The sequence below is a fragment of the Cydia splendana genome, chromosome 20, assembly GCF_910591565.1.
Source record: "Cydia splendana chromosome 20, ilCydSple1.2, whole genome shotgun sequence".
NCBI lineage: Eukaryota > Metazoa > Arthropoda > Insecta > Lepidoptera > Tortricidae > Cydia > Cydia splendana.
This window is the reverse complement of record NC_085979.1, coordinates 8,485,523-8,500,990: the sequence shown is the minus strand read 5'-3', so window position 1 is coordinate 8,500,990 and position 15,468 is coordinate 8,485,523. Positions and strand designations below refer to the sequence as shown.

General features: G+C 35.8%; 1 protein-coding gene and 1 long non-coding RNA gene across 2 annotated transcripts in view; one reads left to right on the top strand and one right to left on the bottom strand.

The window, feature by feature from the left end:
- LOC134800826 (exportin-2) overlaps positions 1-15,468 on the bottom strand; it is a 43,542-nt gene that overhangs the window by 5,067 nt on the left and 23,007 nt on the right. The window contains exons 11-16 of the mRNA XM_063773383.1: positions 14,870-15,056; positions 13,804-13,960; positions 12,929-13,020; positions 4,978-5,195; positions 1,572-1,669; positions 912-1,079 (exon numbers count right to left, since the gene is read on the bottom strand). Of these exons, the coding sequence (XP_063629453.1) occupies positions 912-1,079; positions 1,572-1,669; positions 4,978-5,195; positions 12,929-13,020; positions 13,804-13,960; positions 14,870-15,056 (920 nt within the window). The remainder of the gene's footprint in view (positions 1-911; positions 1,080-1,571; positions 1,670-4,977; positions 5,196-12,928; positions 13,021-13,803; positions 13,961-14,869; positions 15,057-15,468) is intronic.
- Positions 1-15,468, top strand: part of LOC134800868 (uncharacterized) — a 35,398-nt gene that overhangs the window by 8,392 nt on the left and 11,538 nt on the right. The window lies entirely within an intron of this gene.

Here is a 15,468-nt window from a genome sequence, read left to right as displayed (position 1 = left end):
TCCGTCGCCTATCGTTGTGTCTTCAGCTGATTTTCATGTTTTGAAACTTTTGAACTACTATAGTTAATGTGTAGGTAAATAATTTGTCTCGTTTTAGGTTCATAACTATACTTCGTTTTTTTTAATATTAGAAAAAAGGTAAACAATCTTAAAGTGTCTTTTTATAGAAAAACGCTATTAACGCTATTAAAAGAATCGTTAGTGTAAATGATCGTATATGATTCATAATTGTTACATATTTGCAATGACTTATTTTGCATAAGTTTTTCAATAGAGACGTTTTTAAAAAGTTCGCTTATCTTCTTTATAATGCTAAAAAAACGAATTATGGGATCATTTAATAACAAATATTACAAAACTAGATTACTTTTGATAAATCTAATCATCTCGATATAGGTATTATCCTATTAGCAAAATAGCTCAATTTTGCCAGCTTCATTGTTACGTTGAGTAAGTATTAATATTACGTAGTAAAACTTCTGTAAGTTTATCACATCGAGTTAAATTAATTGCCTAATAAAATACTATATTGTGTTTTGTATACATTTTGTTAAATAAAAATATCTAATGAAATACACTATAGCATATCACCTCGCCGCGCCGGCGCGCACGCCTGCGTTTTTTTGTTTGTTGTTGATTTTTTGATAATTTGTAGTAACAATAAAATTACCATTTGTTTGATTTTTGATCTAACCTACGACTGATCCTATGAGTCTAATTGCAATAAAGCAAAAAAAAAAAAAAAAAAACAGTGTTTTTTAAACCTTCAAAATTTCTCGAGATACTCGAGAAACTCGAGAAATCGTGGTCGAGAATTCCCGTGCCTCGAGAAATAAGTAGGTCGAGAAACCAGAAACCCTATATAATGGTTTTTGTCAATAATAATATTTTATTTTTATAATTGCCCTTACCCATTTTGAACAGAATCCACGAGATCTATAAGGTTGTCGGCACCGAAATGCGCCGCGTAAAAGCCAAGGAAAGCGATGAGCCCGCGGACGTATTTAGTGGTCTTCGATGATGATAGGCGCTGGAAGAGAAGTGTCATGATCTGCTTCGTGTATGGCTGCATTGTGGACCTGTAAAGGTATATAGGTATTTTAAAATTACTAAACTACTCAGAGTCAAAACTCAATAACGCCAAAGAGTTATTGATTGTTATTCAGGCTGATTTCGGGGAAGAGAAAAAGAAGGAAAATAACATATTATTGCAGGTGACAGTACCAATTACTTTTTTCTAAAATCCATCAACTTTTGAGTTATTTCTACTCAGAATCGCGAGGACTATCGATTTAAAGAGAAAAAAAAATGTATCCCAAAAAAACGTCAGTTTTGTAACGCATTTTCACATACATTTTGTATGAACCGTTACAAAACTGGCACCCAATATTTGTATGAAAAACTGGGGACAATTTTTTTTCTTTGTCTCAATCAATAGTACTCGTGATTCTGAGTCTAAATAACCCAAAGGTTAGTCAATGGTACCATTTTTCCTGAAAACCCCCATAAACAAGACAGTAAAATTTATATCCATTTTCTGAATATGGGGCACTCAAAATATGAACACTCACTCTCCGAATTTGAACAGCATGGTCTGTATTAAATAGAAGCCTTCGTGGTCGTTCGTTTTAGATGCTATTAACTTCTGGAACACACCCAGCATGGCGTTCTGTGGACAAAGTGTGATACAGATTAAAATGTGCAATTTTATAATTGCATTTTGTAGTTAAATGCTAATAAGATGAATCAACTGATAATTAAATAAAAACCGGACAAGTGCGAGTCGGACTCGCCCACCGAGGGTTCCGTACTTTTTAGTATTTGTTGTTATAGCGGCAACAGAAATACATCATCTGTGAAAATTTCAACTGCCTAGCTATCACGGTTCATGAGATACAGCCTGGTGACAGACGGACGGACAGCGGAGTCTTAGTAATAGGGTCCCGTTTTTACCCTTTGGGTACGGAACCCTAAAAACTGAATCAAATAATTCACGACATCAAACTTTTTTTTTACACGAAAATAAATTATAAGGACTCGTTTCATTTCTTATGTTTGAACAAAAAAACCGGCCAAGTGCGAGTCGGACTCGCGCACGAAGAGTTCCGTACCATTACGCAAATAACGGCAAAAAAATCACTTTTGTTGTATGGGAGCCCCACTTAAATATTTATTATATTCTGTTTTTGAAGTGAAAACTTCTTTAGCGGCGCTGAGCACTTTTTGTGATGGGGGAAAAATGTAAAAACTCGCGACAGGTCACGTGACCGTAAGATTCGTAAGACGGACACGTGACCTGATCGAAAAACTGTTACAATGTCATTGAGTTTTCACTTCTGCCGGCACTCCCGGAGTGCAACCCGTTGTTTTTTAGTATTTGTTGTTATAACAGCAAAAGTAATACATCATCTGTGAAAATTTCAACTGCCTAGCTATCACAGTTCATGAGATACAGCCTGGTGACGGACAGACGGACAGCGGAGTCTTAGTAATAGGTTCAAAAGTAGCTATTGTTTTATTTAATATATATTTAATATCACTGCTGACAATCTGTTATTTCAGTCAGTTGTTACCACCATTTAAAATAATTTAGTTTTGAACGCGCTGTAAAAACGTACAATCATATTTCTGACTTCTTTTGTTTGTGAAAATAACTAGTAGTTCGCCCCGAACTGAGAACTCGCGGTTCGCCAAAAAGATCAATCGAATGCAGTGCTACTTAGTCTTAGAGATGGGCATTTCGTAATTGATTCCTAATTCCACGATTACTTGAAATTACTTTGCAATCTGATTACCGATTCCCAGATTACTTTGTAATCTAACAATACCGAATTACTAAGTACAATTCCATTTGAGGAATCAGGAATAAATTTTTCAAATATTACAATTACTAGTAATTGGAATCAATGTCGATTCCTCATTACAGAAATGCATTACTTGATTCCTTTCAGATTACATTTCGTACTACTACTATCAAAAGTACATTTCGATAGTAGATATATATGTTGTTGACTTACTAGGATGCATCTATACCTTATTTGAAATAGGTGTACAGATTTCGAAAACGATTACGATGACCTATAAAACGATATGCATGACGAATCTTATGACATACAGCATGGCCGCCATTTAGGATTCCAAAATGGTCATCATTTTCGAAATCTGCGCCCCCTAAAACCTATAAAACGACATCCATGACGACTTTAATGACATACTGCATGGCCGCCATTTTGGATTCCAAAATGGTCATCATTTAAAAAAAATCTTCATATAAAAAATAGTAATTCATACAATCGCGATACAATAGAGAGCTCTTCAGTCGAGCACCGTGTTCAGGCTATGAAGCTTGCTGAGTTTGCCCAAGTAGGCACGAGACTAAAAAGCTTGACTACATCACTATTGTATACAATACTTTTTTAATACAGTTGCTCAAAAAGTGCTACTTTACGTAGCTGTTTAGCGTTCGCAAAGGTGTTTTTTGCGAACTAGTGCTTTTTACTTTTCCAGCTTTTTTAAATTTCATTTTGACCGTATTCGATACGTCCACACCAAAGAGTTTGGATATTCAAAAACTTTATATATTTTTATTTTGCCATTGCACATTTATTACGTACAAAAAGTATTGTTACACGATATAAAGTAAATATTTATTTGTTATTATAGAAATAAAACGTTATAAAATACGATATTTCACTAAAAAACTTTTTTATTATTTGGCTGAATGGAACTATATCATTGCCACGTTGGCGTTTGTCGTTAACAGAAAAAATTAAAAATTAAAAAGTAAAACCGGCGCCCGCCATTTTCACTTTAAATTTAGTTGTATCAAAACAATTATCTTAAATTGCAACTGTAAGAGTGTTTTTGTATTAAATGAGTTATTGTGATTAATTTAGGCAATGTAAATCAACGCTGGACGTAGTTTATAGTGCTGAATAATAGATAATATACAACATCATTCAAGTTCAAGGGAATATTCGTAAATGTAAGTGTAATACTCATGTTACCAATATTTGTATTATTGTGATTTTTTCGCAAATGTATTAAAAAACGTCGTTCAATGTACGTGTGAAAGTGTTATTCTTTACTTGTCCCGTGTCTTTTATTCGCCTACGGATCATAAAAGACATCTCGGGACTCGTAAATAATAACATACTTTCCACACTTGCATTGAAATGTACTATTTCTACAATTCAACAAAAATAATACTTTAAAGTCTTTAAACTAGTAGAATCATACAAACAAACCAAACCAAAAGTATACAGCTAAGATACGCGAGTATATAGCCGCGATACCTTCATACTGGTACGCGACCCGGCCGCCGCGCCCCGCGCCCCACGGCGGGCTGGTCAACGACACCTTCTCGTAACTCATGAGGCCCTGGTACTTGCTCCGCGCTAAATTCTATTTTTAAACAGTTTATTTCTCGATTTTAGCCACCGTAGCCTATGGAGACTAACAAGTAACGCTAAGCGGTTTTCGTAGTCTATGGATGTTTGTATATTAAGGGTGTCACATGCGCGTTTCTGACTTATGAAGCAATTGTTCCTACAATACAACCTAAAATAATAAATGTGTAAACCGAGCACTTTCATTTGATACCAAACTCGACCATACTTTCTTGCAATTAAAATGACCAGAATAGCAAGACCCCTCACAAATAGCTTTTTAGCACTTTCAGCTCTTCTAGCTCAATACCCTCTTGTTCGAGCCAGCTCAAAATTTAATGACTAAAATATAATGCCCTCAACTATACGTTCACCCAATTTCATTTAAATTAGAACATTTTTACTTAGGTTATCGAGTATCAAACTATCCTCTGATAGTTCAGCTTAAAAACATCGAATTGCCGGGACGTGCCCCTAGCCAGCCGTGTGTTCAAAGTCGAATGTAAGAACTTCACTTGGCTTCGCTCGCTCGTTCGAAGAAGATAGAGTACTTTATTAAAAAAAACTCGTTGTTAGATTGTGTACTTACAAGTTTTCCCTCCCGTAATATAAGCTCGGCCCTCGCAGTGACGAACGCACAGAGCAGCCTCACTAGCGGCCGCACGTTAGCCGCTCGCTCCCACAATGGAGGTGCTACAAGGCACGGTAGTAGGGCTCCGTAGGCGTCCCCGTCGCCCGAGGCGACTGGCATGGCGCCGCGCAGCTCGAGCAGGAGGGACAGCATTTGGAACACGTAGGGCATGAATTCTGTACAACAAACAGTTACATAAGTACTAAGTAGAAACTTCGTTTCGGCTTTTTGAACTCGCTAAGGGACCCTGGGGCCTAGCCGAGACGACAATCTTTTGCATAAAACGAAACGCTATTGTCTCTCTATAACTCTTTCGTATTAATGCCATAGAGACCAAATAGCGTTTCGTTTTGTTTTTTGTTCATAAACTCATCTGCGATTGGCCCCATAGTCACATTAGTCCATGGGCCAGGCAAGATTTCGGTATAATTTGGGGGTACCAAGTTTCCTTTTCACAGCAGTTAGATAGGCTTATTATGATGTTAAAAAACCATGATTGCCATCTCAAAATGGTAGCTAACAAAAATGGCCGCCAATCCAAGATGGCGGATATTGAGTTTTAAGAAATCAACCATAATTCGAGAAATATACGTCCGATTTCGTTGCTGTTTTTTTTTATTAAAGCTCTATAAGTGAGCTTAAAATTATGTTTATATATTATATCGATAAAGTCAACCATTAATTAGTAATTAAAGAAATATTGAAAATCTTCTCATTTTTTTGTGATACTTTTTTCTAAATTAAGTTTTTACAAAATATCTCAAACATTACAAAAAAGTTTTAAATGAGGTAATATAGTGTATTAAATTAACTTTAATTTGACGTACAATTTGTATGGGACTGATGACTGAAAACACATGGAAACATACATTTGGTTTTACTTCCGTTGAAATTCACCGTTGACTAAATCACTGCATACAGAACAAAAAGCTTCGGATAGATGTTGTAGAGTACAAAAATCATGTTTTTAGTATATTTTAATAACTTTAGAAATTGATCATAATAATATTAGAACGATAGTATTATTAGTTTTATTTGTTACAAGTAAAAACTACTTTAAAATCTTGCGTTTTGTATACATAATTAATGTTACTAACAGATCTAACGCGATTAAATTTCATTATTCATTGAAACGTCGGAAAAAAGGTTAAAAATGAAATTTAATCGCGTTTGACCCGTTAGTAACATTAATTAGCTAAAAACTAGTTATTCAGTGAAAATCTTTTCAGCTACAAATCAAGATGATGCAAAGTGAACTAGATATTTGTATAATATGTAGCGAAATAAGACCATTTTGTAAAGTACCCCCCCAATTCCCCCAAAAGATGGACAGTAGGCAGTATTATTCAATTTTAATGCAGCATTAATAAGGAATTGTGAGTCTATTCTTATCTTATTGTTTTCGGGGGCCCTTGCTTGGATACACTTCGATCCATAGGGATCTTTTGCGCAATTACCCCCTAGAAAAGATCCGTCAACTACTCAAGAGCTTTTCCCACCATATATCCCTGTGCCGGATGATAGAGCTCATGGTTAGCGTTTTAAAGTCCTTTGGTTCAAGATATCCTGCTCCAAAGTCCTTAATTATTTTTCTGGCCAGGGGGTGACATTCACAAATTAGGTGTTTTACTGTCTCTCTTCGCCACACATACGACAATCGGTGTTGTCAGAGTGTCCCATCTTGGCCAGAATTCCTTTGACCCCGTAATGTCCAGTAAACACCTTGTTATGATTTGGAGTTGTCTTTTGCTAAGTTTCCAAAGCTTTTTGCTCCAACCGGAGTCTACTCCTTGCATAAAGAGCTTTGCGTGCTTTAGACCCGTCAGACTGTCCCATTCTTCCTGATGTTTGATCTTAGTATGGTCTTTAATAGCCGTTATGATGGTTCCCTGTGAGAGCCCCACGAATCGTTCCGGACCTATAAGGTTACCTAAAGATCCAGCTCTGGCAAGTTCATCTGCATTTTCATTGCCTATGAATCCCTCGTGCCCTGGGATACATACCAGTTGCACTCTGTTTTGCCTTCCAAGCTGGTTCAGAGCTTGGACGCCATTGTATGCCAGTCTAGAGTCCACTAGAGTCTATTACTAAACGACGTGACATAGGTACCGGATAAAAACTCTTTACTTAAGTTATATTTAAGAAAAATTATTTGAAGAATCTGTTACGCTGACGACATCCTCTATTAAGTAAATAAATATAAATATTAGGGGACATCTTACACAGATCAAACCTAGCCCCAAACTAAGCAAAGCTTGTACTATGGGTACTAGGCGTATAAATACATACTTATATACATAGAAAACAACCATGACTCAGGAACAAATATTAGTGTTCATCACACAAATAAATGCCCTTACTGGGATTCGAACCCAGGACCATCAGCTTAGCAGACAGGGTCACTATCCACTAGGCCAGACCGGTCGTCTAAGTAAGAAATAAGTTTCGCAAGTAAATAGAGAATTTTGAGATTTTACTCTTGGGTTTATGATAACATGCTTCTGCAGTTACAATATCATTTCACTATAAAGATAAAGGCTCTCTTGATTGTTCCAAGCTGATAAGATAGTTGCATTTTATTCACATGTGAGGCAAAGTAATCAAATGCAAATTTTGATTTGTTTTCTTATGCTTGCTGGTAGAATTGGCTTTTAAATGATGATTTTGAATATTAACATTTAATAACATTCATTTTGAATCGATTCGCTTTGATTTTGTTTGATATTTTACAGTTAGTATTTTCCTCGTGTTGGTGTAGTGAAAACCTCGCTACGCTCAAGATTCCATTTTTCGAACCACGAGCGTAGGGAGTCTTTTTGTCTGTAATTTTATTAAAGACGTGATATTGGTGAAATGGACTCTATATTGGCAGTGATATTTCACAGTACCTATATACCTAAAAATTCATCCGGTATGTCACGTCGGTTACTAATAGCCTCAAAACTCCTTATTAATGCTGCATTAAATAACAATGCCCACGATTGTCCGTCTTTTAGGGCCTATCTCGCCACATATTATACACATATATAGTTCACTTTATTTGTAGCCGAACACATTTTCACTGAAGACATTTCTATTTATACCGAATACCAGTTTTTACTTGGATCAATTCGACATTTTCAATTTAATCGGTTAATTTAGTTCCACAAAAACGAAAGGCGAACGCATCTCAACGGTATCTCAATAGAACAGTTCTTTAACTGGTAACCGAAACGAAATCCTTTTCGTTCCCGGGTTTATGAACGAAACCGGTTTGAAAAATAAAACGGTTTCCGAGCCCTGCTACTATTATTATAAATTATTAAATTATACTATAAATATCATTTTTGTACTCTACAACTTCTATCTGACGCTTTTTGTTCTGTACGCAGTTCACTGAAGAAATTACTATTTCAATCGAATACTAGTTTTTACCTAATTAATGTCACTAACGGGTCTAACGCGATATAATTTCATTATTTTACCTTTTTTCCGACGTTTCAGCGAATAATTAAATTTAATCCCGTTTGACCCGTTAGTAACATTAATGAATTTAATTAAGTATACAAAACGCGAGAGTTTAAAGTAGTTTTTACTTGTAAAAAATAAAACCATTATTACTATAATTTTACTATTATTATAAATGATTGCTATTATTATTAAACTATACTAAAAACATGTTTTTTGTACTCTACAACTTCTATCTGAAGCTTTTTGTTCTGTACGCAGTTATTTAGTCAACGGTGAATTTCAACAGAAATAAAATTTAATTCATGTTTCCATGTGTTTTCAGTCATCAGTTCCATACAAATAATACGTCAAATTAAAGCTAATTTAACACACTATTTTGTCTCATTTAAAACTTTTTTGTAATGTACGAGATACTTCGTAAAAACTGAATTAAAAAAAAAAGTATCACAAAAAAAAAAGAAAATTTACAATATTTCTTTAATTACTAATTCACGGTCGACTTTATCGATATAATATGTAAACATAATTTTAAGCTCACATATAGAGCTTTTGTTTAAAAAAAATTGCAATGAAATCGGACGAATACTTCTCGAGTTACGGTTGATTTTTTAAACTCAATATCCGCCATCTTGGATTGGCGGCCATTTTTGTTAGCTACCATTTTGAGATGGCAATCATGGTTTTTTAACATCATAATAAGCCTATCTAACTGCTGTGAAAAGGAAACTTGGTACCCCCAATTTATACCATTTTCAAAAATTTGACCAGCTGGCCCATGGACTACATCTGATGGAAAGTGAAAACAGAGCCTAGGACGGAGCTAACCGGTTCAGTAATAGCAGATTCACTCTTATGTTATAGAGACCGAGGTGTAAGCGTCAGGACCCCTGGACCACTTGAGATATTTGATGTTTAGATAATATCAAAATACACTACCTTTTTGCTACTATTTGGTACCTAACTTCAAATAATTAGTACCTCGATTGACAGCGAAAACCCGAAGAACTAAAGTGGCCATACATTCTGACGTCAGGATGTCTGGACCATTTTTTTTACATGGTTTGTGACAACACAACTACATGACATGTTAGTAAATATTTACTACCTTTTTAGTACCTCAACATATATTTTATTTTTATTTTTTTGGCGACCCAGAAAAAAGATACACTTAAAAAAAGAAATCTTATAATACTCATAATTTTATAGTCCCTGGTGTTCACTTAATTATACGGCAAATGATGATGATGGAATTTCCTTTTGCAGAGTTGCTCCTTTTAACTCACAGACTGATTTGGGAAGGGGAGCCAATCGAATTTTTGATGCAAAATTTTGACTTAAAGGGGGGTGCCCCCCAAAATTAATTAAAAAAAAAGTTTTGCTATGTGGTCAAGTTTGGTGTCATTTTCGTGTAACACAAGGATGCTAAATTGGTTTCTGATATTTAATTTATACGGTTTCATACAGGGTGTCCCTAGCCATTGGACAAAGCCGAAATGTACATATGCATTAGGGTATTTAGAACCAGTATACAAAGTACCATAATAATCGGTGTAGCGGTTACGAAGAAATTAACAAATTATGATTTTTTTACTTTGGAGCAACCTGTATGTGTTAGTAGATCCTGAGGTAATAAATAGTATGAAACCTTCTTCGACCATTTTGATTATCTTTTTTATTTATGACATTAATAAGATTCTGACTTTTGACAAATGTCATGCCGCCCATTGCCGCACATTTTCAAAAAAATTGTCAAAAGCACTGCCAAAGATGTATGTTTCTTTTTGTTGTCGATTATTGGAAATACCTTTTGTTTGATAATTTATCTTTTTATCTTTTGATCTAATTTAAAAAATATTACCGTTAGAGCATTTCTTAGAAGTAACCCTACGTGGGATTTCAGGGTTTCTCCAATGGCTATATCCTGTATAAATAATTAAAAAAAAATACAAATAAAAATTTGGTATTTTTATTTTTTTCGAATAAACCTGAAAAATAAAAGCCTGTAAAATAAGAATATTTTTATATGCACACAAAAATTAAAATTTCATGAAAAAGCCCAGTAAGGCTATTTTTATAACGAGGAATTACTATTCCTCGTTATAAAAAGAGATACACTCTGTCTCAATTATAGAGGTAAATGTGACTATACAATCACAACAACTAATCCCAGTTATAGAGGTTCGTTTTATCTCACTAATAGAGGTAATTCAGTGCTAAAGTGACCGCACCATGAGTCCCAGCTATAGAGGTTTCTCACTTATCCAGGTCCCACTTAACCAGGTTTCACTGTAAATATCAAGTGACAAGTATAAGTATGTAAACCGCGTTAAAATCACGCCAAGAAATGTGGTTTTTATTATTAAATCATGTACAAACAACAACACTTAACTGTATATTGTTGAACCTTATTACAAAGACATAAGGTCCACCGATGTACAGTTACCAGTGTGGGCGATGGTACTTACTTTCAATTCTAGTTAATAAAATGATTCTTTTTATTTAAGTGTATGATTTTATAGCCACAATCATAAATATATTATGTATACTTACCCCAAAAACAAAAGCTATACATTTTCTGGAATACCTAAAAGGATGGAAAAAAATATATGTTGAGGTACTAAAAAGGTAGTAAATATTTACTAGCATGTCATGTAGTTGTGTTGTCTCAAACCATGTAAAAAAAATGGTCCAGACATCCTGACGTCAGAATGTATGGCCACTTTAGTTCTTCGGGTTTTCGCTGTCAATCGAGGTACTAATTATTTGAAGTTAGGTACCAAATAGTAGCAAAAAGGTAGTGTATTTTGATATTATCTAAACATCAAATATCTCAAGTGGTCCAGGGGTCCTGACGCTTACGAGGTCATATTTCTAAAGAATTTGAATGGCAGTGTCCGGGTGTATTACTTTAACGAACAGCGACTGGTAAATATCAAACAACACTTCCTACAAAAAATCCGAGCAGAAACGAAATCATTTTCTATCTAAGTTGTATTTTTTATTTAATACTAGACGGGCCCGCACCTCCGCTCGCGTAAATGAAATAAAGAGTGTGTCAACCCTGCCAGGGTTCATAACGGTGATAGGGATTTCTTATTTGTACCCGTTATTTGGATAACTTAATACGCAAAATATCTGAAAAAAATTATGTGATTTGATAAAAGGCAAAATTATACTTTTTCATCTACGTAGTTATTTATTTAAAACTCGTTTCAACATAAAATTATTATTTATTTTTATAAGCCTAATTGCAAAAACGTTCATTAGATTAATATCCGCCTTAAGACGAATATGGACGACCACCGCCCATAAATCGCCTTTTGGTACAAACGTACGTAGTCCCCATTTCCCTTTCTGAATACTAACATTACTTACTACGGTTATGTGAATCCTGGCCTCCGAGAAAAGACAAAACAAAACACACCATGTTTCTCGGTCTTGCGATAGCTCTCGCCAGTCCCCATGGCTGAGGATAAGCAGATCTCGAGCAACTACGTCGTTCCAGCAGTAGGTACCTATGACGTCCAATTGGGCGCTCCCATTTCGTTGTCCCAAGTACGCTCTCGTCACGGCACGATCCTCTCCCATTCTCTCTAAATGTCCGAGCCAATGTAAGCTTAGCCACTTTTGTCTCTCAGTATTCCGCCAGTATATCGGAACACATCCTTATTTCTATAGCAACAGAGTTATATTACGATATTTGGCCGACTGCTGTTTGCTTATTTTCACCAGGTCGTTTCGCTCAAAAATATCTGAACATGCACTTAAATTTTATCTACCTACATTATAACTTGCTATCAACTTTGTATTTTTGGCCCATCTCGGCGGCCCGGTCCCCGGACGAATTTGTTTGCCGAAGCTGTGAAAGTAAATCTGAATAACATAACTCAAAAAGAAATTTAAAACAACAAAATACAAATTACTATTGATATTGATAAGTCATTATCAGTCATTATATGGCATGTCACTCGTATGGGCATAAACTAAGGTAAAAGGTTGAGGTTGACAGCACTTTTTATTTTACTTCGAGTAAAAAAGGCCGAAATCACTGCATACCAACATAACAAACATAATTTTGGTTATTTGAAGTTCGAAACGAAAGCAACCGAGAGTTTCCGAAAATAGCCGATAGTCGTAAAATTAAGAATGTTATGAATATTTCTTTTGCTTATTGTAAATTAAATACGCATCGAAAGCGATAGTTTTTATGCTCTAGTTATATTCTCATACTTAGATAATAGATTAGAACAGTTTTTTCTTATCATACGTGCGTCGTATTTGAGAAACGTGTCAAAAACTTTTTTAGAAATTTGTAAGGCGCCATCTCGCTTCTTCCCTCGTTTTTTATCCCGTTCTGGTTTTTCAATTTTATATATATGATGATGATGTTATAAACAAAATGAATATGTGAAATTTGCTTAACAGAATTTGCAATTTTTGCATTATACAAACATTTTACCTTGTACGTCATTCTGCAGGATTTCTTGGAAGATCGGGAACAGAGCGTCTTCGAAAGCGGTGATGGCGTTAGGATTCGACTTGGTCACCAGCCTGAAACCGTAGATGGTAAAAAATAGAAAATTCGTTACCCAAGTGTAAACTGTACACAAAATAATAGAAGGCTCAGTTGAAATCAATGAGAGGTAGATTTCGATTTTAATCGTATGTTTCTTCTTCTAAGACAAAAGGACTCTGAAAAATCTCAGAAATAGGAACCATGCGCGTTGGAGGGTCTGCCCTCTTGTGGCGTGAATCGGAAACATATGTCCACATGTAGTACATTGCCAAAGCAAATGCTACCATCTACCGTTCTCGTCGGTACGTTACCTTGTGCATAGTAGGTTCTGCCATCTTGTGGGCTACATCGGAAGCATAAACGACACATTTACGCCTCGCGCCAAAAATCTGCGTCTTCGATTAATAGTGCAGAAAGAATAATCCATATATGTATATTGGTTTGTTTCCGACCCACTGCTTGGCCTTGGAACCTTATGGAGTTCAGACCAAAAACTTATTCTGGTCATATATGAGTTAATTAATAGAGGCAGAAACATGCGTTTGCACCATCGCCCATACTGTTATGCCTTTAATAATAAGGTCCACTGATGTACAGTTAGGAGTGTTGCTATTTGTACAGAACACACTTATGAAAAACTCCACTGTGGTTCTGTATTCCATTTGGTTTTAACGTAAAGTATTTGTCAACAAATACATCCCATTTATAATCGTTTGTCCCTCTCCTTAATATTTATCTGTATTTGCTAAAAGAGGAAATTTAACAAATGCTTGCTTAGTTTTATCAAGAACAAAGTATGTATATATATATATACTTACGAAACTGCCAATGACAGTGTTTCGAAGAGGTAGTGGTTGAAGTGAGGCTTGCAAGGGTTCTTGGCGACCACGGACAACATTTGGGCGAGTTTTGGTAACGCTGTGCCGAGGAATGGTAGCGCGGACTCTTGCAGGCACGATAGTGTACGAAGAATCGCTGGAAAATATTGTTTTGTTAAATATACATAATAAAAGACACCAAGGGTGAATGCTCTCAGTGGGAACACACACACACGACACACACAGACATTATACAGATTGATTTTGTTACGTCTGACTATACTCTGAAGAATGAATATGTAGGTCATACTGAACAAGTTTTACTATGGGGCCAACCACGAAAACGCAAAAAAATCGGCGGTACCATACATTTCGGCGAATCATGTGTCAATGTTTCCTATGAAACGGCAGATTTTTTTTCGCGATTTCCTTAGTAAAAGTCGTGCAGCAAATGCTGTCTCTATTTTAGTAGTTCTGAAAATGCTGAAATAGCGATATTTGGTCTGGTATAGTTTCATGACTTGATTAACAATTTGGCTTTACAAGGTAATATGTCGTGAATGCCCCTTTCATGACATTATCATTATGTTCCTCAAGTGAAGCGTATTGTGACCCACGCAGGTGGAGTTTCAAAACTTGTCGATCCTTATACCATATAAAATAATCTTTACAGTATGTAAACTGACAGAAAACAATATTAACAATGGAGCTGCTGCCGAAACCGCCGCTAGACTGAAATGGGCTAAATATTCAAACCTGGAGCCGACTTTCGACTTTGTGCCAGTAGCCATAGAGAGCAGCGGGCCTTGGTGCGCTGACGCAAAAAAAATTATAAGAAAGTTAGGTAAACGCCTCCGAGAAAAAAGCGGCGACCCCAGGTCCGGCGCATATTTAGTCCTGCATATTTCGCTGGCTGTTCAAGGCAACGCCAGCAGCGTGCTAGGCACATTTACCCGGGTACCTATCGATCGTAGTCTGTAAATTTCTATAATATTACTTTTTATTTATATTTGTTATATAAATAATTAATTGTATTAATAAATACATATTAACAGTGATATCTTACCTTTCATGACATATTCATTATGCTGCTCAGGCGAGGCGTGGTCGCCTAACGCTGCGAACAGCGTCGTGAGTAACGCAGGGGCGTGTGGTTCTAAGGCCGGTTTTGTGATCATTCCACCTCCGATGAGCTTCTCTATACAGCAGGCGGAGTATGTGCATACGACGCCGCGCGCTTTTATGTGTTCTATCTGTAAAATAAGATGGTTTATATACGTTACTACAAGAACTATACAGTACAACTAACTAATTATACACTAACAACTATACAACTGTAACTATACAGTGAATACATTTTTTCACCTTATGGCTTAGAGCATTTAGTAATTGGAGACGCCTTGATTATCATTTTCTGTACAAAACAGTCTGCCGATTTTTGCGGGGGAGGGGCACGTCAAATATATGACTATTTGTATTTGTACATGATTTGTACGTAATCTACTAATAGCCACATCAGATTAAACGTCAGTCCATACAAAAGTTTGCACAGTTGTGCAAGGTTTTCGGCAGAGGGGTAAGCTCTTAAAGGCGCCTCCGGTTATTAAATGCTCTAAGCCTTACGGCCATGTGACGGTAGCAAAACGGCAAAATATATTGACTAAG